Genomic DNA, 25,303 nt, shown 5'->3' on the forward strand with positions numbered 1-25,303 from the left:
ATGCTAACTTGAACAACAAATATGCCGTTGTGTTAATATTAACTGTGCCAACAATAAGGCCTTTCAAACTTAACAGCAATCTGTTCGTAATTCAACTCTATCAACAGACTTCTGCAGCAGACAGTCTCATCTATTTTCCAAGTGTTATTAGAGAATTGTACTTTAGCATTCCCAAGGGTACAATGTGGGGGAGGGAGGTGTTGTAAAATGTGTGTTGCCTTGGGCACCAGAACGCCTAAGGCTGGACTTGTGTACAATTAAGCTAACACGTTTCACCTCTACAACCCACCACACATTCAGGGGGTCGCTTTCAGCAGAGAGAGTCACTACTGTGTCATCACATTAACAATGAATTTCCCAGGGCGTCCTCATGAGAGATCTGAACATGTAGTAAAGTATGCATAATCAAAACACAGTGAAAGCTGGCGGAAAAATGTACTGCAGTAAAAGCATATAGCATCCACAGAGGGGTTAACATGTAAGAACGCAGAAACTCGCCATATTTCAAAACATGCTTGAATATAATTGTTCAAAGACACTTCCCTCTCAAATCAATTAAATTCTTGAAATTAAATGAAACGCACGCACAAGGAAGGTCACTATGCTAATTTTGATAATTATACTTGCTGTGTAAACATTCTTATAAAAAAACGGATCTGCTTCAATTGATCGCTTTCCTGCTTCTTGTGAGAAAAGAAGCATCTTGTTCTGAAAAGATGCATTTGGAAGAATGATTGATTGTTCTGGTGTTCTGCAAGGGGCAAACACATTGGCTGGATTCTAAGATATCATGCCTCACAAAATCTCAGTGGATTGTGTTTTCAGGGCATTGAGTTCCCTAATTTCTGAAATTTGGAACAATATTACAGTTATATATCTGTGGTCCTAAAATCAGGCTCATTTACATGGGTTTGATTAATTTCAATTCAGTTCCGTTTAGACACAAGATAATATTAACGCAATCAGCTAGTCAATGCTAATTTGCGCATGTTGTTTCCTCAATGGAAATTTTTCTTCTGCATCTGAAAATATTTTATTATAATTTTTTTTTTTTTAATCCCAAACTTGCTTTTCTTTCTTTCTTTTTTTTTAGGCCAACATAAGTTGTATGGCAACCAAGAAGACAATTCAACAAAGACTGCCTATCCAGGAAAACAAGGAGACAGATGAGTTTTTCACACAGTGCAGATGAAGGCTTTCTCCTCATAAGGCAATGTTCCTTACGAAAAAACAACCGATTGATAAATCCTATAATACTGTCACACAGCCAAAGCGGAATACAAATATGCCTGTTTTTTTTTGTTGTGGTAAAATAGGCAAATAAAACGGAAACATTTGACTGCCTTGTGCGGTGTATGCTGTAAACCATCCACTACATCAAACCCCCAGCAACATAAGCCTTTGTAATATATTATGGAAATTGCTTAGTCTGTTGCCAGGCAGATGTAAAAGAGCACATAAACCATCCCTGGAAAAAGGACCACTAAAATATTCAGTTCGAAATTGATTGCTTAATGCAAGCTGGGCCGCGCCGGCTTTGATAAGATCCCATTAGAGTCAGTGCTACAGCTTATCTTATCTCCGCCGAACTTAAAAATCTGTTACCTTTCCTAAGCGCTGATACGTTATGAAAAGAAAAGTAATTACATTATTTAAAAGGATGGAAATATACCCATTTTTATTCATCGTTATGTTTGTAAAAAAAATGCAACAAACATCTGTCGGTGTAATTGAAAGGGGACAAATCAAGGAAGATTTTCAATCTATCTTTCAATCTTTTGAGGATTCTTCAGATATCATTAGATGCATGTGATGCTTAAATATCTGACATGCAATTAGGTGTTTTATCATAGAAATTTGCATTTTGTTGACAGACTAGTACATTTTACTGTGATGAATCTGAGCACTGCAGTCACATTCAAATCAAGCAACCTTTGGCAAGATTTTGGGAAAGACTGATTGGAAAATAACACAACATGCATACATAACCTTCATATTCCGGGCCAGGACAGCTGCCACTAGCCTTCTGCAACTCCACATTAATCAGATCTGTCCTTTTGCATCCTGCACTCTATCGCATAGTTTTGTACCTGCCTTTTTAAACCCAGATCTTAGCAGAAAATTACATTTCCAAAGTAACACACATATATTTCAAATAAAAAATGAGAAGACCACTGCGACCTTAAACACAAGTGCATGTAGTTCTACTTGCTTTCCATCTTGCTGTCTATGGCAGAATACTGAAGGCTGGGCTTCAAAAGGCTTGTAATGGAAAACCTCCATCACCAGGCTCTTAGAAGTGCCCTCCCTGAGTGGCATTTGGTTGCTATTGCTGTCACCCTGATTCAGCTGTAAGTGGTTCCATACTCGTCTCATCTTCCTGATTTTTTTTTTACATTAGATATTACTGAATTCAAGCAAATGGAATTCTGTGGAAGTCACATGTTTATAGAACAACACCACAACATTTACCAAAACCAAATGAAAGCCAACAGCCTGATCAAAAAGGTTACCAATTAGTTTTCAGAAAGCCACAGAAACTAAAATCCTTCCAGAACAAAACGGAAAGAGAAGGCCAGATTTTCTACTGAATAGTGGGTTCACATCAGAGCCGAATGAATACAATGAAAAATCAAACCACTGTAATTAACATGCTTTTGCACATATATATATATATATATATATATATATATATATATATATATATATACATATATATATGACACATATTAGCAATCTCATATAAATCACGTTATATCACTACATACACATAACGTTATCTGCTACTATAAATGTAATCATTATTTTATAATACTACTAAATACACAAGAACAATAGCCTACAGTGCATTGGAAGGTACTAGAAATCTACAATATAAGTCAGAGAGTGACATATTTGTTTCAAAAGAGATATAATGCAATTGTTACATCATTTTGCCTGTTTTTTTTCCCCAACGCAATCAATGAAACACCAGTTTGTGGCAAAAATGAGCATTCCCATTTTCCGTTCCCCATCTCACTCACCAGTTATGATTTTATTACATTTTGGAGTGTGCAGTTTCATTAAAAAATAATCAGCTCCTGCTTTTATGCAATGAGGCAAAAAGTGTTTGAAATGACATCTGTTCGTTGCTGCTTTGATGTGAATGCTGAATAAATTGGAAGGAGGCTAATGGAATGACACACTGAAAGGCAAAAAATAATAATCGTTTATATTTATACACTGCCACATGATGCCTGTCAGGAAGGGAAGATGCTGTTTTGTGAGAATGTGCCATTCTTACCATAACACTTGCATACAGATGTTTATAACAAAAAAAAAAACAAAACAGAATTCAATTACGTGGAGCTTTTAAGTTATTTTAACTCTTCAGATGCAGTAAAATAAATCAGTAAAACATTTCACTTATCTGCTATATCAATAATATGTCTTTTTTTTCTTTTAAAGCATACAAACCAATTGGTAAAAGCAACCATGTTATTCACGGCACACACAGATTGTTTTCAGCATCCATTTGCTAGTTTCTATTCCTTTCTTGGGAATGAGCTCAGAACAGTGTGAGTCACATACAAAGAGCACTCACATGGCCACTTAAAGGCTCTGATAGAAAGCAAAGCCCTGGGAAGCAATTTGCTTGGATGTACCAAACATCTATTAACCTGCTCAGTAAAGACTGCGGTTTTGGTGTATGCTTTATTCAGGTATACCGAACCTAAACCCTCTCTGCGTGGGTCGTTTTCAACTACCGCATGACTCGCTCTAGAACGTTAACATCTGACCAGTCCGGCGTGCCCCCGGAAGGACTGAAAGTGAGTATCTACCTCACTTTTATTGATTTGGATGTAGTTAGGTCGCATTGGCAGAACACGCAGTGCTCCGGTCAATGACAGCAAGCCCAAAAAAACTGACAAGGAAATGTTGTCAGGAAAGCTGGCACTCTCAAGAGGCATACACTAGAGGTCAGTGTGCAGCCAGGCCTCCCTGCATCGGAAAATGTTTCTCACTGCATTGCAGGTAACACAAATAAAATCCTTAAGACATCTGCAAAGGCCAGAGATTGGGGGTGGAATATTTGTTGATACCATATTATGCAACACTTTGGCAAGAGGTGGATATGTATACATAAAGGCACAAATCACATCCATATGCCGCAGACTCTTCTGTGGCAACAGAAAGTGGTTAGCGCCTTCCCTCGCCGTGCATGAAATACCGACGAAATAAAACCACGTTTGACTGACTGCGTCCACTCCCATTGGTGGGAAATTCGGGGGCAGAGAGCTGTCTCCTGTCTGTTAGCGCCGATGTCGATACGGACGCAGATAATCAAAATCCATTATTCCAGGCTTCGGCTAAACAGGTCAGATTTGCAAGACAATGACTGCTGAGGATGTGCTCCAGTTTTGGAAGAATACTCGTTAAAAAGTTTCAAAGAATGCTTCTTGATAAATAAAGCCTTTATGCATAACTGTATAGTGATTAATTAAAACAGCCAGGCTTTAATCCTTACCAGGAAAGGTAAAACATTTCATGCAAAATTCTTATATGACAAAAAATGCAGTGTTCTATAAATTATTGCAACTTTTGCATTATCAGACTATACACAGTAGCCAAAGAGCAATTTTATTTCTCAAGACGTTTGTCACATAAAAACAATAAAAAACCGATACTAGACTAGTAATTTTAAACTGATTTTCACTGGAAAACAAATTTATGAAAAGAAAATAGTATGGGTGAAAGTAAGTACAAAAATAAAATACAGCACTCAATTTGAAAAGGAATATGGACTGTCGAGGATAACTCCGTGTAGGTCTGTCTTGTACCCTGGCTAAATAACCATATGCATGGGCTAGTACAATTGAGTGTGCATTAGCATATTTGCCTGTGGCTGGAGTTTTGAATATGGAATTCAGTAACACACCCATACTCCTTAATTCTAAGGAGTTTACAACTGCTTAATCCTCGCGGTTGTTCCAGGAATTACTGCCAATGTCCTGCAGACTCAAACTAGAAAAGTACAGAGACTTTGAAGCCATTTCACACAGGATTTCACAGAGGATTTGTCCAGACTTTCAAAACTGACCTTGTATGTTCCCTTTTACTTAACCTTTTTTTTTGGGGGGGGGGGGGGGGGGGGGGCTCACCTGTCATATTTCACACTTCAGATTAAGGGGATGCAAAATCATGATGATGTGCCATAAAAAACAGCATTGCTCCATGCAAGCAAACCACAACCTTGCACCCTCACACTCTCTGCTCTTTCTTTAGCAAAGAAAAAGGTTTCCACAACCAGTACCTTTGAGTGGGAATCAGTTTCCTCTTCCTGGGCGGAGCTGGAGGGGGAGGGCGTGGCTGATTTGCTTCCTGGAGGTGAGGGGGAACCATGGGTAAGGGCACTTCGCAGGCCAACCTGAGAGCTCAGCTGGGACAGTGCGCTCATGTGATGGGACAGTATCCTAGGTGATCTGTTTATCAGGGGGCCCTGATGGGCGGAGTCATAATGTGGGCCGTCTGGGTGAGCCATCTCCTGGATCTGGGTGAGAGAAGAAGACGAGCTTTACTAAATTTTTCATCCCCAATTTGCCTATATTAGAACTACAGAGGCACTCTGTGGAGACGCGTCCCTTGCCCCCAGCTTTGTCAGCGTGAGACCACGGAGGGACAAAGATTTGGAGAAAAACAGATCTGCCCTCACAAGGCCCACTGGTCCCACCGCAGCCTGGTTCTCTCGCTCCTCCAGGGCCCAAACACGCCAGCCTCCTCCCACTTCCGCCATTTACTACCGCATGTCAAGCTGGTGGAAAGCCTACAAGTGGCACAAATAATCATGCCAAACTTTGCATGTGCAGCTGTCCCTGAACAACACATTTGAAATGACGTGAACATGCACAAAAGATCGACCTTGCACGTTGGCGTGCCGATTGTTATTGAGAGCTGCAGTTTCCCTACAAAACCGCAGCATCAAAGCTCACGTCCCCTTATTTTATGCCTCTGAGACTGAACACCTTCAAAACTACTGCATGCTAGGTAGCAACTAGTTAGTGCAGTGCTTAGTGTAACCCTGCCACTGTCAGAGTTTATGCAGGGCTTTCGCATTCTCAAATCACTGAGGGGGTTTTTGTAAAATGGCACTCTATTGCATTTATTGCATTTTTGGCAAGTAATATACAACACCTCACCTGATGAATTCTTGTTCCTATTTGTTCTATTTTTGCTCATGGTGTTTGATATGGGACCAACCGCTATGATGATCCATGACAAGCAAACAAGACCAGGGCACATAACAAACAGCAATAACATCCGGTGTACAGAATTACCCATAGCTGGTATCCTTGAGAATAAACAACACAGTTACAAAAGGAAAGTAAAGCTCCTCCGCTGTCTAAGATAACGGTGTACATTCTCATTAAGTAGCTCAGATTGGACAGTTGCTATCTTCCTTTCAATCATTTTTGACTCCCAGTGGTTAATTGTTCCACAACCACTCAGTTGTCTTTTTCTAGATGGTTGTGTCAATAGACTTTGGCTGAATTTCAATTGTAAGAAAATCCAAAAAAAAAAAAAAAAAAAAAACAACAACGTTTGATTCTAATAGAGAGATCCATCCTGACAGAAACAAAGCCCCTGAACTGGTACTTCTTAATCTGTTGCAACATAAAGTAACAAAATTGCAATTAGATTAACATTTTGTAAACAAGATGAAGTTGGAGGCCCCAGTAGATGCGATCTTAATAAACAGCAGAAAGGCATCTGTAATGCAAGCCTGGCTCTACAGCCATAATAATTGGCCCCAGTGAAAGGACAGAATAAAATGCAGTGTAATGACCAGGGGAAACTGAACTGTTATTAACCCGAGTACACACACACAGCATTAGATTCGTCTTTGCTTCTGCGTCTGGCAACAAAAGCCTGGCCTGAACAAAGGAATTCCTTTTGCATTTCAAATGACCAAGCTACATTAACCCCCCCCCCCCCCCCCCCCCCCACCCCAACACACACACACACACACACACACACACACACACACACACATACCCCGTGCACACACACACACGAGAAGAGGGAGAAATACACGGACATCCAAGACTTAAACAGCGACTCGAAACACTAAAACACTTATCACTGTAATTTCCCAACACGTTGAAGTGGCTTAAGACAATTTTCCATTAATTTTCCATTTTGCAAGGAGTTGCCCTTTTAAAGGGTCTTCTCAAACCAGGAGTCACTGAAAAACCAATTAATCAAACATGAATGGGCTATCATAGCAAGAGCTGGGATATTTCCATAGCAACAGCCTCAGGGTGGAACTCTCGTCCTTTAATCTAAACCCAACATGTTTCCTCATAAACAACAGACAGACAAGGGACGCAGACAGAAACACTATGCAAGATACTCAAAATAATTTCAGGGGGACAATAATTAATGCAATGAGTTATTTTTATGGTACTCTGAAGGTAGCAGAGGTTTCAGGACAGAGAAATTATGAATGAGTAACTAATTCTTATGGTTTGAGAGAGGAAATCAGCCAAACCAGCATCTACTGACCAAGCTTTTTTTCCCTCTATCACACTTTCAACAGGGTTTGCTGTATATTTAGTCATAGTATATTAGTGGCAATTATTTTTTATATCATATTTAGCCTCTACCTCTGTTAAAATTCCTGATATTCTTTATTTCTGTTTCCACGTTTTCAGAGTGAATAATAATAATAATAATACATTAGTAATATTACAATCTAAGCCAATTTAAAAAGTGGCACACAATGACCTTTCCCAAAGTCTGAGCAGCCTCCCTTCATGTTTAAAATCTCTACAATGAAGTCTGAATGAATGCTAAACCATAGAAAATCTGACGAGCTCAGCAGCAATTATATACAAAATACACTCCTCAACAGGCTACAGTCTCTTTAAAGACAACAATGATTTCCGTTTTCAGTTCAGACAGAATTTGTTAATTGCAAAAGGAAATAAAGTATGGTTATAAATAACCCTTCAATTCTGAGGAATCAATGCAGAACTCTATAAAATACCTCAGTTCTCTCTACACTTCTAATCCTAATTATTAACATAAACAACATAACGCGTGTACCATCTAAGTAAGCACTTACATCCTCATTCTAGGAGACAGAACATTTCCGACCATGTATGTGTCATTCTGTAAACCTTTTTTAAAACGAGGTTTCAGTTAGCTTTCCTTTCTCCCATTCCATTAAGATGGAGAGAGAGAAAGAGACAGAGAGAGAGAGAGAGAGAGAAGCCATATTTCAGAGGTTAACCACGTGGTGTGACTGCTGTATAAACATTATGAAAAGATATTAAAAAGGGGTGGTGGTTGCCATAGGTACTGCATGCTAATTGTTTAATGGTGTCATCCACGGAAAGGGGGAGTTGATGTCTAGGCAACTTTCTTTGTTTAGCGACTAATGCTTCACTTTCACAGGCCAAGAGGTGACAAAGGTGTGTGTCAAATTTACACTGGCAGCAAAAAGGCAGAGCTGTTTTCAGTTACACTCAAAGCCTCTTCTTTCCACTTGTCTTTCCTTCTGTAGTTTTTTTGCCTCCAGGAAGGTCTAATTTAATTTAAAGCTGCAGGAACAATTTCAATCTGATACATGATGCGCACACACAAACACGCACGCGCACACACAGAAACACACACACCTGCACACACAAACACGCACGCGTGCACGCACAGAAACACGCACGCGCACACACAGAAACACGCACACCTGCACACACAAACACGCACGCGTGCACGCACAGAAACACGCACGCGTGCACACACAGAAACACGCACGCGTGCACACACAAACACGCACGCGTGCACGCACAGAAACACGCACACCTGCACACACAAACATGCACGTGTGCACGCACAGAAACACGCACGCGCGCACACACAGAAACACGCACGTGTGCACACACAGAAACACGCACGCGCGCACACACAGAAACACGCACGTGTGCACACACAGAAACACGCACGCATGCACACACAGAAACACGCAAGCGTGCACGCACAGAAACACGCACGCGTGCACGCACAGAAACACGCACGCGTGCACGCACAGAAACACGCACGCGCACACACACAGAAACACGCACGTGTGCACGCACAGAAACACGCACGTGTGCACGCACAGAAACACGCACGTGTGCACGCACAGAAACACGCATGCAAAACACAAAGGGTAGCATTATCAGGACATCTGCTGTTCTGATTGGTTTATTGCTAATTTACAACTGCTGGAGTCCACAAACCAGGCTTACAGTAAATTGCTTTCTCTTCTGTGAAGGAAAAAAAATAGACATATAACAGATAGTACTTGTGTTTCATTGGAAAAGCAAAACTAATGATCAAAATATTAATAACAAATAGGCATGATGCTTAAAAAGAAGGAAATTAAGAGTATAGTTTATTGAAGTCATTCCAGTTGTAACAGTTGTTCCAATGCATTCTTCTGTATGTTTAAAAGTGCATAAATACATTATCATATACTGATATAATTTTCAAGCAATTTAAAAAGGTTAAAATGGGTCGAGAAGAGTATGCAGCTGGTTGAAATAATAAAACTGAATGACACAGGAATGATTTTGTGACATTTATTTTTAATAGAAAAATATGCCCTGTATTTGTGAGATATGTGATGTATTGATCTCCATTTCTTCACTACTACCCAGAACAGAATTGCATTGATCTCAATCTTCTAAAAGAAATAAGAAATAAAAGTATTGCGAAAACACGCACACACACAGACACACACATTTTCTTCATTTTGGCTTTCGCTGTGTTTGCCATGTTTGAATGCACACAATAGACATCTTAGTCAAATGGAAGTGAAATAACAAAGGCTTTCCAATTATACGCCATTTCTGTGCACGCAAGATGAGATATCACAGAGCTCTTGTTCTTTGGGTCTCCTGACCTTAACTCTGAAATGGTTTCAATCTCGGCGCAGATTGCCCACAGCATCTGATTCCCAGAAAGAGATTCAGACAGTACCGAGGGCAAGGCTATTAAGGCCTGGGAGAACAACAGAATGAGAAAGCCGCAAGATCACACACACACACACACATTTCGCATGGCTTCCTTCGCCTAATTATGCAACCTATGTGATATATGCCACCCCTTTTGAAATCATGGCCACGCATCTGTTCCACTGTAACAACATTTACATTCATCTACTAGATTCTATTAATCAGCTGGTTACTAATACATTTTGTTGCATTATCGGAGTATGGAGGCAGTGCCTGCGATCCCATTGTTATGTCATCCTCCAAATTCAAAATTACGCTTATCTAAGGGGCGTGCTGACCTGGGGAGGCTTACAGTACACAGATACAGTATGAGATTGAATTATTATGCTGTGCACTTTGATGTCTAAATAACGTCAGTTTTGCATCTCTGTCCATTACCACATGAAAGGCCGACACAGGAAAATGACTGATGAATTCAGGATGTCCCATCGGCCCTGCTGCTCCTGGGTGTTAACACTGAGTAACAAAAATGAAACTCCCCTGTTAATTTTAGGTCTTACATATTCATTTATATTTACCTGGTAATTAAGAATATCAGTGCTGTGAAACTGTGTTCTGCACAATACACAACACAACCGCAGGAATGACGATTCATATTTGGTAGTCTGCATTTTTTTTCTAATTTGTAGAAGGTGCAATGAACATCATCTTCCAGGAGGTACATTGTTCCATATCTCTCTGTCTGGAGACCTGACTTCCTGTTTAATGAATCCCCCAAAAGCTCAATTTCAGCACACAACACCCAAGGTAAAAAGTCTTGTGGGATGGCATGTATGTCTGCCACAGTCACAGGGGAAAGATGAGTCTATACATCCCACCTCTACCTTTAGAAACTGTGCCCCCCAATACAAAAAAAATCACTGATCTGTACAGCACAACCCACTTGAGGGGTAACTACATCAAGTCCCAGAGAAGATATCTCAGAATGAGGAATGCCATGCTGACATCATATGACCCTGCATAAAACCATTATAGGGGCACAACAGCATCAAGAAAATAGCATTTTGTGGTTTTGCATCATTTAAAAATCGTACAATCATGTTTGCTTTCTATATCCTTAGAGACATGCTAAGCCCAGTATCAGACTTTGATTAAAAACTGCCTCTGGAAATAGTGACCAACAGTCCCATTAGAAGGTACAAGGTCTGCGGGAAACTTCAGGTGTTGAATTTTGTATTTTTTGTCCTCCAGTTTATTCTTGGGGGGGGGGGGGGGGGGGGGTGGCTTCATGAACGTGTGCACAACTAAACACAACTAGCAGTGCAGAGGGTTCCTGGGGAAGAAAAAAAAAAGCTGAGTAGTCCCGCGCTCCCCCGGATTGGAGACATCTTGTTGAGAGTAATAGCTGACTCGCACAGGTTCACAGTTGCTATTGTAAAATCACGGAGCGTTTAATTGAAACAAATGACTATAATAATAGAACATTATCCCTGCAGGCTCTCAGCCATGACAGCTTTAATTATCGCCGCGTTGAAGACTCACAACGCTGATCGTACAAAGGAAGGGCCAAACATGTTTTAGGCAATGGGGAGAGCAGGGCCGGCCTCTCTCTCCCTCGGCTGAACCCCCCTTCCCCGTGCCCCTGCCAGGGGCGCTCACAGCAGTTTTAACACGCAGCCTCCCGGGAGTGCGCCCCATCCATCTTCCAGCGCCCGTCAGGCCCGGCACATCCCCGCAAGGCTAATTTATAAACTGCAAGGAGCATTAATATGAGAGGGGGGATTTATAAATTAGATCCTATTTAAGTCTCTGAGCGTGCCAGGCCCACCTACCTTGGAGAGAGTCGTTCACAGTCATCGGAAACGCATGACAGTACGGGAGAGAGGCGAATCTGAGGCAATATCCTTTCAAAAAGTTTGTTATATAAAAGGCAGATGACACTAAATCTAGGCAGCTGTAGACACACGTGGATGTCAGACACTACATGTAGACAAATCTGTTATTAATCTAATCTATTAATTTAAATGCAGTTATTAATCTTTGCAATCTTTGACAATTTCTACTCCATACGAGGGGTATTAGCGATTGTGGCAACCCCGTTCATTTGTGCAAATTTACCAACTGTGGTCCCATTCTTTCCCTTCAGGTTGAAAATCTATTCAAATTTGCTTACTTATTCTTGCCGCTAATCATAGGTAGACGCTCTGTTCAGTGTTCAATTCCCTTTGGCCATGCCGCCGTAAATTATTCAGAGGCCTTAACAACAGTTGCCAAACTCTATTTAAATTAGCATTCATGAATATGCATTAAAATGCAATGAATACTGAGTCATCTTTAACGTTCAGCCTTTAAACGCTTAAGCTTTGCTGCCATGTCTTGGCGTTTTTAACCCTCGGAAAAATAAAACGTTACCGAGCAGAGCTTCTGATATTTATATCTGCATAAAATGGTGATGCTCTTTTTCTTCAATTGTTTATCTTTATAACATGTTTACTTCTATCCTCTAATGTTTAAATGTCATTATATATATGGTTGCAATGCATAAATTAAATTTTTAAACATAAAACATTACCAGCAGAATGCAACTGACTTGTATTGAAACGGTGCCTGTTCTGTCAGTGCTGCTTAAATTCAGTGGTGCCTTAGGCTGCACTTGTTGGATGTCTCTTTTTACCTTCACCATTATGATGCAGTGCTTTCTGTCTCTATTCCTTGTGGCCTTTCCAGTGATAATTACACGGACTTAAGAGTGCATTCATTCATCAGCACAACAGTAACTGGTCTTTACAGGTCAGTTACAGATTACTAGCACTACATGATTGAACTTGATCTGATACATAATCAACAACAACATGTTTATGTGTGCGTATCACTGCATATACATGCATGTCGCAGTATGATGAGAATGCATGATAAACACATTTTTTTAATTTTGTTACTGCAAAACTGAGAAAAGCCGTAGTTTCTCCTTATATGCTATGGGTTCGTCTCTGTGGCCCCTCACACAAAGTTTTTCTGTAAAAAGGACAATGATGAGGGGTTGCAAAAACCGTGTCCTGAGCGGTGTTTACAATGGCACAGAACAGAGATCTGGGAGGCCCTCAAGTGCAGTTTCACTGTAATTCTGTCTCTATATTTGTGTACCCCTCACACAGCAAAATGAACGCCGGTAGCAGTTTACCCCCTCACTCACTGACTCTGCCAACGCGAGACTGTTTAGCATGGGAAAGTCTGGCCTCTGAAGTCCCGCCACGCAATACGATTAGAAACAACGCCAAAATCATCTCCCTGTTGCGGAAAACTATGTCTCTGATCAACTGTCATCTGTACTTCATCTGTGTCAGTGGGACAATCTCTGTATTTAGTGTTTCTTTTTTACTCCCCCCCCCCCCCACACACACACACACACACTCAACCACAGAGTGACAAGGTTGCTGAGTCTGATACCCCGAGGTGATGGATTGAATGCAGGGTTTCGGGGATCGTGCTGTTGACTTTCGCAACGCCGAAAATGTGATCAACACCCCCCCCCCCCCCCCCCCCCCCGGTGCTTCGGGAAGCAGAAACACAGAGTTTGTCAGCATCAATCACGTCATCGTTTCACATCCCCTATCTGAGGGGTGAGCCAACTCAGCGGTTTGAAAATCAAAAATTACCTGTGACCCAAATAAAACAGGCCATTAATACCTGCTTCTGCAAAACATATACATGAGAGCCAGGGCACAGGTGAATCCCTCCGTTTAGGCTAAAATGATTTGAATCAATATCCACACTGTAAAAGTTGTGTTTTTGGCAAGCGTTGCACAACACTGAAAATAGAAAGGTACAGAAACTGGTTTAACAAGATTTCCCAAATCCCAAACTACAGATAATGCGATTGACTGCGGTTTGCACCCCTGAATTTGGCCATATTGTTTTGCCAGTTTATTTTTCCCCGGCTGCCATTATTATGCAACATAGACGTTGCTCTGATTTTGATATTCAAAACATCCTCACCACCCCCCTCAGAACCCTCCATGTTCCTCATTACTGGTATTGTCAGAGAACCAGCTCTTTCAAAAAGCTACATCACACGTTGGCTTCCATTTTACAAGACAGGATCTAAGGCTTGTCTTTGGGGGGGGGGGGGGGTCTAGTTTAAAATGGCTTTAGGGAAAGAAAGAGAGAAAAGGAGCGGTGACACATGGTACAGACATTAAGTGAGCAAGATATTCAATGGGGGTGTTTTTTTTTGTAACAAAGGTGCCATCGCCAGTCACACAAGGTCTCCCTCAGTCTCCCTTCCCTCACAGTAGGAAGAGTCATAGCAACAATTAGCTCATTTGCACATGATCTGTGGGCTTGTCCATTCTTCCCTGACACATTTCTGGCCCTTCCCTTCACACACACACACACACACACACACACACACACACACACACACACACACACACACACACACACACACACACACACACACTCACACACAAACACTTCTTCTGAGGACCTTGGTGGAATTCAGCCAGCTTTTAATGATGGATGCACATGCATGCCAGTCTCTTGTCTGCATCATTTCTTTATTATGGATAACGGCATAAAAAACAAACAGACACTACAACAGGACACTGACAAGGGAAGCAAGCAGTTGCAATGGAAGGACCCTGTCACCTGTATTCGTGGATGATCAAATGATCTAAAATCAGGTGCCCATCTGTCGACCCCCCTACCGCAATCCGCCAGTGACACGGCCTTAAATGCAACTGAGAACAGAGAGGATAGCAGGGGGACCTAATTTGGATCTTTTACGATCCCTCTATGGCCCCAAAATGCTGCACACTCCCCTGCTCAGAGTGCAGGGAGCTGACGGATACTGCGAAACCGAGCAGTCCAGCGCAGACGGGATTTTTATTGAGTGATAAGCTGCGGAAGCCTGTGGCTAAATGTAGTATAAAATCCTCCATCCTTGTAACAGTGTCCCTGGGAACTGTACATCTTATCTCCTGCAGCTGCGTCTTTCTTTTAATAGTTTGGAGCTTACGCGTTATACTGAATAAAATAAAAGCTTTGGTGGTTCGTGATTACGTTTCCTAGAGGTATACAGCAGATATATAAGCCATGTTTTGTTTGCCTTTGGTTCCTCATTGTCGTACTGTAATGCCAAATGGAACTGCCATACGCAACAATAAAGGGCCCTCGAACAATAAGCAGTGAACATAATGAAAATGTAAAAAGATGCAGCTGTGCTTAGCATCTGCAGAACCCAGAGACAAACCAGAATTCACTCATTCAGCAAGTTGTTTTGTGCCAGGAGCCCTACCCCACCCTCCTTTCAACAACAGCATTCTTCAATAATAACAATTAGCATTTGACACATGGAGGTGTGTGTGAGGACCGAACAGAGCAACATTTATTGTAAATAAAATACGAACATGTGCAAAAGTCACTATTTTTGAAATAGGACAATGTGATCGCCGGCTTGTGTTTGTTATTCTGCACCAATTCTGTGCAAATATGAAGAAAGAGGAAATTAAATCCATACCTTTCCCATTTATTACCTTAATCGAAACACTAATTGACTTTATTAAAAATGAGGCTGAGTTCTACGAGAGAAATGGAAAGTCCTTTTGACATAATGAAATTGAAAATAACTTCCATTTCTTTAAACTATTTCTTAATATACAGCTACACAGTTTTTATACCATATTGTTACAGAAATAAGGCCCCTTTTCCCAAGAGATAATAAAAGAATTGAATTTTTCCTTATCGGTCATCTATTTTTTTTTTCTTTTTTTTTTCAGAGAAAGCTATTACTTGCTGCCTGCGGTTGCTAAGCAACAGGAAATATTAATAGCAGCTTTTATTAGCCTGGCTTTACCAGAGGAGTACTAAAATGAGGAAGTGGAAAACATGAATGTGTTACATAAATCTTTAGACCTTTCAGGGTTTGCACAAGTCTCTGTTTGTGTGATGATTTATTGCCATGATGGTTCATTTATGAGAGAAAGGGGTGTGAAATAAGAAAAAGGAACATTACCCTGAAGGACTATTTGAAAATAAATAATTGCAAAGGTGAAAAGAAAGCTGTTTAAAAACCAGAGTCCTCTTTCACAGAGATTTTATTGGCCTATTACACACAGAAAAAAAAGGAGTTTCGAGTTTTTTTCCCTGCTCTGCAGATGCAACACGAATAGATTCATTTCTTATGAAGCATTCCCAATAAAATGCCCTGCATCATGCTCTTCCATCAGCCACAGAGACAAACAACAAACATATCCACCTTTTGGCCAGTGGCAATAATACTTAACTGGATTTCCAGTAAAATGGATAAAGTCAAGGCATTATATTATACAATTTTGCTTTCATTAAGCCAAAGTCTCTTTCATAAATGATTTTATATTTTGATTTTTTTTTTTTTTTTTTTGGGAACAGGACACAGTGATGCTTGACTATATTTTTTCATAAGTCAGGGTAAACACTATGCTGTTGTAAAACATACAGGTTACATAGGTTTATTTTTGAGCTTAAACCATGCTAGTTCCTTGTCATGATCATGTGTTCAGATTCATAATATGGACAGGTTGTTATATAAGCTCTGCAGCTTGCAATGATTTATGATGTATAAACTGGAGCCAAAAGCTTATTGCATTATAGAAATGTTAGAAGGTTACATCATAATGAGAGAGCAATGTATGTAATGCTTGTCGAAGTGCTGCCGTGAACAAATAATGTCAACTTTTTCTACCCTCTCATTTGCTGAACTGACTACGTTGTACGGTGTAAATCAATAACCATAACATAATAAACAAAAGAACATCCTCAGCACAGATTCACAAAGGGGACTTGAACTTCTCAGCATGGTAAATGGGAAGGATTTTAAGGAAAACTGGACCCCACAATCAGCCATATTTTACACAGAAGTTTTGAATATGATATAATATAGAAGTTTGTTCCGCAGGGATGGCCCTAGTTCTGTGGGTTTGGCTAAGGCCTTTCAATAAATGGATTTACATACTGGACCGCAGATGAGTTGAGTTCCAGTTCAGCTGGCTTCATTGTGGTGTACACACATCTGGGTTCTAGCTCCACTCTGTCTAAACACCAGTGAAGTCATCTTTTGATAAGGCCTTTACCCCTTTGTGAACCTACCCCAGTTCTCTCTCTGAAAAAAAAAAGTAACTACATGGGCAGTGGGACAATTCCTGAACTGACAGCTTTTTTTTTTTTTTTTTTTTGCTTTTAATGCAAATTTGAAATGCTTGCTTAAAATATATATCATTAAGTAATTTCATTTTGATCTGTACAATCTGAAAGAAGAAACCCAACACCAGTTTTCACATTGCACATCATGTTTTTGGCCAAAATGACAAAAGCAAAGCAAGCCATGTTCCTGAGCTCCAACTGAAACCATACACACGCTGAGTCGCAACAAACTGCTCATTCTCTCAAAGCTCTTCCATTAAATTCTGCCTGAATTTGGAATTGCACGTACAAAATGGAGGTGCATTAAGGGTATATTCCGAAAATGGTGTCACCTGCCCTCATTCATATGTCTTGTGTTATATAAGCACATCTCTGGTGAATCAAAATCGATATTCCAATTTCTCTCTCCAGTGCCCCGCATTTGTGCACGGGTGTACATTAACATGCAAATAACATCTAGATACACACGCACGGACGCAGGGTCTGTGGATGTACTCACCAGAAATAGCATCCCTCAGTTGAAGATATTATTCCCTTGCTACTGTTTTATCAAGCACTTACCAGGGTTAAATCCCTAATTGGGGTCCTTCTTAAGGCATGAGAAAGAAATCAAGCTTAACTAAACAAGGATGTCATATTTTTCTGGCAAAACATTGAGTTTTGCACTTGCTGGAACGAACATGAAACACTGGAAAATGAAGAGGGAAGAAATGGTGGAAAAAAGATTGCGTATTTGTTTTCGAGATTAATAATGAGGAACTTTGCACTTAGAAACAAGGCATGAGCTTAGGCATGTGACCTTTGAAATTAACATGAAATAACTGAAATAAAATGTATGTTTGCCCGTCACAGTAGCGAATACTTCCACACCAGTAAACTTTTTTCAGACCTTTTCATCTTATCAACTGGCTCATATTATATTTACTCATAGTAGATTCATTCCTTGGGCGGAAAATATACATTTTATGTGTTATTTTTATGTATATTAAGGATGTAATTGACACACACATTTCTGACCATTGATTTGAATGGAACCGTACTGAATGGGTGAGAAGGGCAATTTTATTGATTAACGGAGGATGAAATATGATAATAAGTGTCATATGGTAATGTTTTTATTTTACCATATGAAAGGATTTTACTGACTAAAAATGCTGATAAACAGATAAAAATTTAGCAATAACAACAAAGACAGAAATAAATGTACTTTTTTTTGCCCATAGCTCATTTTGAGTTTCTTTCAGCACTTCATAGCTTAGCGCAAGGTTCCAGCATGCTTGATCACAAAGCCCTGTTAGAAGATGCCTAACTTGTTTGAAAATATTGAAAAGAATGGGGAATAAGAAGCTGCATTAACTCTAATGAAATAAGGTATTTCCATATTTTCAAGTTAGCTGGCTCCAAACAGTATGTAACTACACACTATTCATACTCATGAATGTGATCTGGAGGCTGAAGAATCAGTTGTTCTGTGAAAAGGATAATGTCATTTCTTCACAGCGACTTGATTAAACTAAGCTAGCTAGCTAGTCAACATTAACCTGCTTGCATTTTATCCAGCAGACCTAGCCTTTCAGTTATCTTACTGTGATAGCTAGCGAGAGAACAATCATTGCACTTGGGTACATTAGCGAGACCTAATATTACTGATGCCAGCTAGCTCATGTAAGCAAACAGAAAACTTTAGACACTTAACTCTGCTTAGTCAGCCTTTGTTGCTCAAAAATATGAATTTACATTTGTATTGCTAGCTACATGCTCTAAACTTCTTCAGAAGGCCTCTCATTATTTAGCAAGGCAGAGTCTAAGGTTAGTTAAAAGTGTTTTTTTTTCCTACTTACATAAGTTGGAGTGCACTGCAGTGCCTTTCCGTATTATGAACCTTCCTGCTGTGTTCTTCTCCCTTGTATGTCTTGGCTGGTTTACTCTGACTTTAAAGGTACATCGTGTTAAACAATCTACCAAAGCAACAATATATATTGATATCATTACATGATTAAAAGTCTCACATCATTGCATAGAACTGAATCATTTAACAGCAATGCCTGAATATAATCTAAGTTAGGCCTATTTTTCTGTCACACACACACACTCATGCTCTCGCTCGCTCTCTCTCTCTCTCACACACACACACACACATACACACACACACAAGGTTTGACAGTATGAAAAAATTTACAAATTACACAATTTAGTACTGAAACCTTAAGGAAGACTTATACAGGCCTAAGTCTGTTTTATGCAATCTGTTCCACCTGAGGATGGATATTAAATGTCTCATGCCTCTGCAGGCTCTGGAAGCTGTCATGACATTTATGATTTTAAAAAGAAGAAATGGAGGGTTTGCAAAACAGCATTAGTGAAAGCCTCGTAAATCAGAAAAAAGCTTCGCTGGATGATCCCAAAAGAGTTGCAAACCGCAAAACAGTAAGCATGACAGGGCCCTAATGGACTGGAAATGGCCTTCTACAGAATTAGGAAAATGTGGGCAATTATCTGTTTCTATCTAAATAGTTGAATGTCAGGAAAAAAAAAAAAATCCAATTTACAATCATAGAGCCAAAGAAAGGCCTGGATTGTTTGGATTTTTTTTTATTGTTGTTTCTCTCTCTCCTCTAATTTTCTGCCTTTTACTCGCCTTGTTATCTTGTTTGTATATGTTCCATGAAGCGGATGAAAAAAGCAAAAATACTGCTACATCATGCTGCAGAAGTAATCTGTTGGCTGCACTGGGAAACAGAAAACAGCGTGAGTGCTTCTAATGGGCCTACGCTCGGAAAGCAAACACAGTATGGAAATAAAGCACTTCAAACATTTCTGGCTATACAAACAGAAATGCCTATACTTTACCTCCTACATAAAGCCGATTATCATTCACCTTGCGTCCAATTAAAACATTTTTCACAACAGCACCATCCTCTGGACCTCCTCTCTCAATGCTGAATGCTGACACACCCCTTTCTCTCATTAGGCCACTGCGTTTTAGGACATAATTGATCCAGTTGTCTTCTGTGTGTTTGGCCATCGGAATGTTTTTGCCAAATGGAACACTTTTTGTATCACATGAACATATTCCAGAAATCTTTCAGAGGAATGGCTTCACCTTAAATATGGCAATAACATCAACGTTACAGCAGCAATTATTTTCTTTACTGTTAAAACTCTTGCCTTTTTAGTTTTATATTTAGGTTATAAATACTGTAATGGAAATATGTGACACTGCCTATGATTACTTGATTACTTGATTGTTTCAAGCATCACCATGACCAAAACATTGATTCCTATATAGATGTAGACATAGATTCCTTTACCGCCTAAATCGTTTTTTTCTTTCTTTTTAGCAGGAGGCAAATGCTTACAACATGCAAATTAAAGTTTGAATGCTCTTGATTTTTTTAATAAATCCGCAGTAGCAACATTTGAGATTCACAGTAGCAACATTTTGAACATTCCCATGTTTCATATACAGCATTTTCAGGAAGCTTGGATTTGAACTTGTGGCAGTAACAGGATTGTTTAAGTAAACACACATTTCCTGGCCATCACCATGGCAGCATACAGATGCAAAATTCCTTTGAACAAAATCCTTTTTACCTTTTATTCGTAGGTGTTTTTTTTTTTCTTTTAATTAAGATTTTTCCCATTTTTTTTCCTCCCTCACCATCCAGCCTGCTCTGCTCCACTGCCAGCTTGGGAGACAAATCTCCCTGATCAAACCAGATCTTATTGCACCTCTAGAATGGCATAATACCTCATCTCCCAGCCTGTCAGGGAAGAATGCCTGATGCAGGACAGATGAAGTCTAATGGATTTTTCCCATCTGGAAATTCCATGTTCTCCTTTTTTTCTCCCTCTTTCTCTCTCTCTCTCTCTGGAACAAACATGTGCTCAAGTCTGAATATATTCTCTAACCTGCAGAAGCTGTTGTAGGTGAACTGCATTGGGAGAAATATTTTTAGCTGCGTCTTTTGCAGGGAGCACAACAAAAACACATTCCGCCATATTTTTATAATGAACACCACAAGCCGCCATCTCCAGGAACAAATCCTACAGTCAATTAGATATCTCTCCTGTCACTATTCGGTTTGATCTTTTTTACTCTTTGTCTTCTCAGTATCTAAATGCATGGTTCACAATTCCTATATTCACTATATCATGCTCTGTGTATCGTATTTAATGAGGATGAGCAATTTCTCCAAAGACTGCGGGGATACACGCATCTGAATTCCTTATCTCCGTTCATCTGCAACTGGTAAGACACAGCCCATTTTCAAATCAAATGTTTGTCTGTCACTGTACCGTAATGTTACAGTACATATTAAATTCCATAAGCAGGCTAGGCCAGTTGATTAACTTCAGAGAATGGAATCACATTAAAAATAAATCTTTAAACATCTAGACAAGGCATGAGATGAATGATCTCATCAGAATGAGCATGTGGACTATATATACACAACAGTCATCAATAATGGCCACAACCAGACTTCCCTTTTTATAAAATGAATAAATGCTGATGTATTTGTATTTGTACACTGCAATTACAGGTGTGGTCATCATAATTTAGCAAATGGCTTCAAATGAGATGGAATCCATTTTTAACCTCAATTGGTCAATGGGTCAGAGTTTATGATATTGTTTATGTCATGAAACCAAATTAGTTGCCATGCATTATATGCCCCCAGTGCAGGCCAGTCAATGAGTTCTGCATCTGAAAGCTTGCTATGGTATAGGGCCTAAGACTTAAACCACAACCTTCCTGTGTGGGGTCATAAACGCCAACTGCCTACCAACAAGTACTTCAGATACTTTTATTATCTGACTTTCTCCCAACACTCACTGAACTTTGTGTGCATATCTGTGGTTGAAGACAGTACTATTTGTAACGACAAGTGGCCACACAAGCACCAGTCCTGAAGGGCTACATAGTGGGGGACTTTTGGTTCTCACTCTGCAATCAGTATTTAGAGCTTGCATCCATATATGATCAGATCACTGAAATAGGCATGGCCACACAGCAGATTTTTCTCCTTCTTAAACCCCCTTTCACTGTTTCTGTCTCCTGAGTCTCATAATTATGACACATGGGCCGCATGTTTTTGGCAGCACACTGAACTGATGATAAGCTCACACATTAAATATGTCTTCTGCATCTGACCTTTGACCTCACTCCAAAACAAAGTGACTTTGCTAAGCCTGAACGTCAACTGGGCAAGAGAGCCACCACTGCCAACAGAAGAAGGCAAAGAATGAACAATTCAATCCAAAAGCCATTAAATACCAGCCTGCACATCGACCTTTATCATTTGCGGGTGTAATTCACCAGCTGGCAGAGCTGACTGGCAGTGGCACTGATATGAGAGAAGGAGAAGAGAACCCGCGGGGACTTACAGAGGGCATTTGGCCAGACAGCAGGTGTCCATCCTGTGCCAGCATGTTGGACATCATAATGGCGGGCAGCTCCGGGTAGGAGTAAGGGTTGATGAGGCCGTTGTGAGGCAAGGAGTGGCAGAGATAGCCCGACTCGGGGTCCATCAGGTGCAGCAGGGAGGGGTCCGGGTGATTGGGGGGCGTGATGGGGGGGATCTCGTAGTCCTCGTCGCCCGCTCCGTTGCCACTCCCCCCGCCCTGACCGGAGTAGTTCTGAAAGAGGGAAACCAGGAGGGGTTACACCTGAAGCCGACAGGGTAACCGAAGCACGCTTAGCGACGTGCTGGAAACAAATAAAACATTAAACCAGCTCCTTAAGACAGAATTTAAAAAAATGATCCGTTCAACAACATCATCATAATACCTACAAAAAAAAAAAATACTTTGTGGAACTATGTTTATGCCTGCGCAGAGGAAATACTCAACTGCTCTTACAGCAAAAGTGAGATCAATAATGTCCTCTATATGAATCTGCCCCGACTGCAATTCTGAGTCTCTCGGTGTCCATAACAATAATAGTAGCAATCCGGCAACGAATTGAGCAGCTCTCTCTCGGCGCGACTAGCTGGAGGTTTGGCTTTGAACACCTCATTGCTGAGAGAATTCAGCTCATTGTGGTGCTGCACGTGCTGCCTCCTCCCCCGAGGCTCCGCGGTGACAGGGGGTGTCGCGGTAAAGAAAGCAGGCAATTAACACACCCAGCCCAAATTCTGTTTGTGATGAGAATAAAAAAAAAAAAATCTATTCTCCCCTCCATGCATTAATGATTTATGATTTATTATACCTTGGGCGCAGTTTCTCACTAACACACATGAATATGTGACTCCACCCCGCGGAGAGCACATGCTCAGACTTCCATGGTAAGGCAACGCGCAGGGCAAAAGCATGGACACACACCACATGCATGCAAGCACGCACACACACGCACATATACGCAGACACATATATGCATACAAACATATGCATGGACACACACAAATGCACACATGCACACAGACACACACACACACACACACACACTGAAATGAAAAAAAAAGAATATCCTGCTAAATGTGAAAACAATTAATAATAATAATTAAAGTTAAACAATATAAAGATACTGTCGAACATAAGCATACAGTATGCAACTCTTTGTTATTTTACACAGTAACATCAACTTGAAAATATTTCTTTAGTACCACCTACAGCCACCTATGTATAAAGGTGTGCTAAAAAATATCATTTTGCACTCTCAAAACGCATAAGAGGAGGATTCAACGAGGAATGAAAAGCAATTTTGTCAGAGGCAATCTGACTTGACTCCGTTCATAATGACTGAGTCGAATTAATCATCACAAATAATATTCCGGTGTCAGCCATTCAAGAGGGTTTTAATAGAATTTTTATGATTCATGTCTTGCGGTATATATCAAACAGTCAGTTCTGCAACATTTCAGAAATCAATTCAAAATCATCTTCGTGTAGGCTGTCATCTTCTTCAGCAGAACAGCCATTTATCTTGCAAACAAATACTTTTAGCAAATAAACGGCCAGAAAAAAACGAAACAAATGTGTCTTAGGTTTTGCCATTTTCTCTCGACTTCATGAACTGCGAAAGACCCCCATTTCCAAACGATCAAAACAGAGAACATTTCATCACCTTGTTCATTTTAACACTTATTTCCACGTTTTCTTCAAGAATTTTTGTCAGTTAATATTTTGTGTCAGTTTTTTTTCCAACTTGCAGTGCAATACAGCCTTTTCATACAGACTATTAAAAAAGGAATAATTCTAGTTTACAGATAGGTACCTGAAATAACATTAAATGACATCACCATACATTTCTGTATGGGAAGAATAAAACAGGATTTTGTCTGCAGAATGAATGTGTCACCAGGCCCGACAAATTGCCACAAACGCAGAACTCAATCGGCTGATGTGATTAATTTTGTCCCTGCATTGTTTGAAACGAGCAAAGATTAATTTTCTCGATTGTCCTTTGAAGACAGATGTTTTTGTAAACCTTCAAGGATACTGTTATTGTTTGGGCTAATGGACGAGAGAACCAACATTTCCTGAGATTCAATTTCCCTCATAATTGTTGGAAGGAAACTTAAATTGTCAATGGTAAACACGGAGAGCATTGTGCGAATGGACTGCCTGACAGTGCCCCCCGGGAGTTCCGCTTTTCCGTGATGTTTTCCAGTGTTATTGTACTATTGGTTACAGTGTTTTGCAGCCAGGGCCTCTTGTTCAGAGTCAGCGTGGTGAGAACTGGTGCTTAGTCATGACTTTGTCCCTGTGCCTTTTGGACTTTCCTGTGGTGGTCAGAGGACACTCTCCACAAGTTCTCAGCCCTCTAATTCGCCTTAGCGTGCCATATTCACATCACGCCCATTACTTGTTACCTACCCGAACAATGGCACTATAAGCAATGAATGGATGTGTGCCTAGCAGAATACAATATGCTAATTATTCTGTTGTACTCTGCCCTCAAATTCCAACAAAAAGTACCATACATCAGAGTTCCTTCTTATTCCCTCAATAATTATGTTAATTATGTACAGCTGCCTACTGTCTTTGTGTAATATTATATTTCATCCAATTGAATGCATTCTATAAGAATGAATTTTCCATTTATGATCATAATAGAAATTAATAATGAAAGAAAAAAACAATGAACATGAAAATTCAATAAAATTGATATTTTAATTGCCTGCACTGTCCTTGGTTTTCAGCACATT

At 40.2% G+C, this 25,303-nt stretch overlaps 1 protein-coding gene across 5 annotated transcripts in view; it reads right to left on the reverse strand.

Moving 5' to 3' along the window:
- The window catches only part of tox2 (TOX high mobility group box family member 2), a 118,226-nt gene that overhangs the window by 15,733 nt on the left and 77,190 nt on the right, over nt 1-25,303 (reverse strand). For 3 of the 5 annotated variants that reach the window (XM_036531434.1, XM_036531433.1, XM_036531432.1), the window contains 2 exons: nt 22,542-22,793; nt 5,294-5,530 (listed from right to left, as the gene is read on the reverse strand). In XM_036531434.1, coding sequence (XP_036387327.1) covers nt 5,294-5,530; nt 22,542-22,793 — 489 coding nt within the window. The remainder of the gene's footprint in view (nt 1-5,293; nt 5,531-22,541; nt 22,794-25,303) is intronic. The other 2 variants (XM_036531436.1, XM_036531435.1) reach the window with 1 other exon arrangement.

This window comes from Megalops cyprinoides, chromosome 6 (assembly GCF_013368585.1).
Source record: "Megalops cyprinoides isolate fMegCyp1 chromosome 6, fMegCyp1.pri, whole genome shotgun sequence".
In the NCBI taxonomy this organism is placed as follows: Eukaryota; Metazoa; Chordata; class Actinopteri; order Elopiformes; family Megalopidae; genus Megalops; species Megalops cyprinoides.